Source organism: Gossypium arboreum, chromosome 9 (assembly GCF_025698485.1).
Source record: "Gossypium arboreum isolate Shixiya-1 chromosome 9, ASM2569848v2, whole genome shotgun sequence".
NCBI classification, from domain to species: Eukaryota; Viridiplantae; Streptophyta; class Magnoliopsida; order Malvales; family Malvaceae; genus Gossypium; species Gossypium arboreum.
The window spans coordinates 2,990,764-2,992,483 of NC_069078.1; the positions used below are offsets into that span (position 1 = coordinate 2,990,764).

Here is a 1,720-nt window from a genome sequence, read left to right on the forward strand (position 1 = left end):
CATAAATTACAGGGACTAATAGCAGAATTTAACCAAGTTTTGTTCTCCTTCGAGACCAGTGCAGATGTCTCGGGAGATTATTAATTTTCTTTCTGAAATTTTCCTTTCAGACTAATAATTTCTCGCCTCCCAAACACAGATTCATACTTAAAAGTACAACAACAACAGACCAAAAACAGAAAACTAAAGCCACATAACAAGAAACTGAGATCAAAATATTAAATATATATTAATTTTACAAAATTAATTCAGCAAAAACCGATCTCCATAAATTTTACAAATTCCTTAAAATCTATTCTACCATCATCATCTTCATCAAAATTTTTAATCATTTTGTTACAATTCTCAAGCTTTAAACCTTGTTTCAATCCCAAAACACAAAGAACTCTTTGCAATTCCTTTGCATCAATAAACCCATCTTTATTCACATCAAAAACATCAAAAGTTTGTTTCAGTTCATCCAAACTTGGTTCCTCCTCTTCAAACAACCTTGAAACTTCATTAAAACCGAATGATTCATTCAGTTGCTGACTTTCTTGGTCGCAAAAAATCCCCAGATTTCCCATCAATTTCTCCACGTCTTTCCTATGAATTCTCACACCATCTTCTTTCTTCGGTGATAAACTCGAAACTCCATTGCTTGAACGATCAAAACAAAGAGTTCTCTCGCAATCTGATGCCTTGGAGCTGTCATTTTCATGCTCTGGGAAAGACCAGTATCTCGAGGGAAAGCTTTTGCTGCTATTAGAACATGTTAAAGTGTGAAACAATAAGGTTAAATCAAGAAAGGTTTCCATGGAAGATGAGAAGCAAGAAAATTGCTAGCCAGGTTGAGAGAGGATGATATTGAAAAACAAATAATTTTCATGCATTGATGGAAAATTGAGGATACGGTGATGAGGTATTTAAAGGCTTAGCAATCAAACCTGGTCAGTTTTCAAAGGGTGTTCAAAGAGGAAGTTGCCTGTATGTTGCAGGCAAGACCACGAGGAAGAAGAACAGGAAAAGATATCATGAAAAAGAAAATGGGGCCTTTCCCGGGAAATTTCCCAGGTTGAAAAACCTAATTGGAAAACGTCATCGGATGCCACAATAGTCTTGACATTTTTAAAATATAAATTAAAAATAATTTAATTTAAAAAACAAGTATGAAATGAATCAAAATAAAAAACAATAGTTTTACTAGTTTTATTTACCATTTTATTTTTAGATGACTTAATTACTATTTTTTTGTTATTTAATTATCAAAAGTTATAAAATAATTATTAATTTTTGTTTTTTAACCACTAACCAATTAGCTAATGTAAAAATAAAAACATCTAAAACTATAATATAACTAGGTGACAAAAGAATAAAATTGAATAGTTTAATGATTATTTTATAAGTAAAAACTTTAATTTAATAAAAACATTTTAATTAGTATATAAAACTAATTCGTATATTGGATAAATAAAAAAATTAATATTATATAAAAGAAAATACGAGAGCATATATAAAGAGCATATATAAAGGGATGGTTGTTTGAAATTCAAAATATCGGGAGCATAATATATTTATCGTTTATATTCCAAATAATTTATATAAATAATAAAAAAATCTAAAGTGTTATACTTTTCTACCAAGTAAATAAAACATTTTTGTATAAAATAATGAGAGAGCAGGTAGAAAAGAAAACTGGGTCTAACTTGGCCTACCTACGTGCCATTTGTTTACTTGCAAG

General features: G+C 29.5%; 1 protein-coding gene across 1 annotated transcript; it reads right to left on the reverse strand.

The window, feature by feature from the left end:
* Window positions 1–205: 205 nt before the first annotated feature.
* On the reverse strand, window positions 206–1,720 carry LOC108456150 (probable calcium-binding protein CML46). The gene is made up of 2 exons (XM_017754748.2): window positions 1,695–1,720; window positions 206–741 (listed from the first exon to the last, which is right to left on the reverse strand). The coding sequence occupies exons 1-2, from the start codon at window positions 1,703–1,705 to the stop codon at window positions 249–251; spliced, it is 504 nt and encodes a 167-aa protein (XP_017610237.2). The 5' UTR covers window positions 1,706–1,720; the 3' UTR covers window positions 206–248.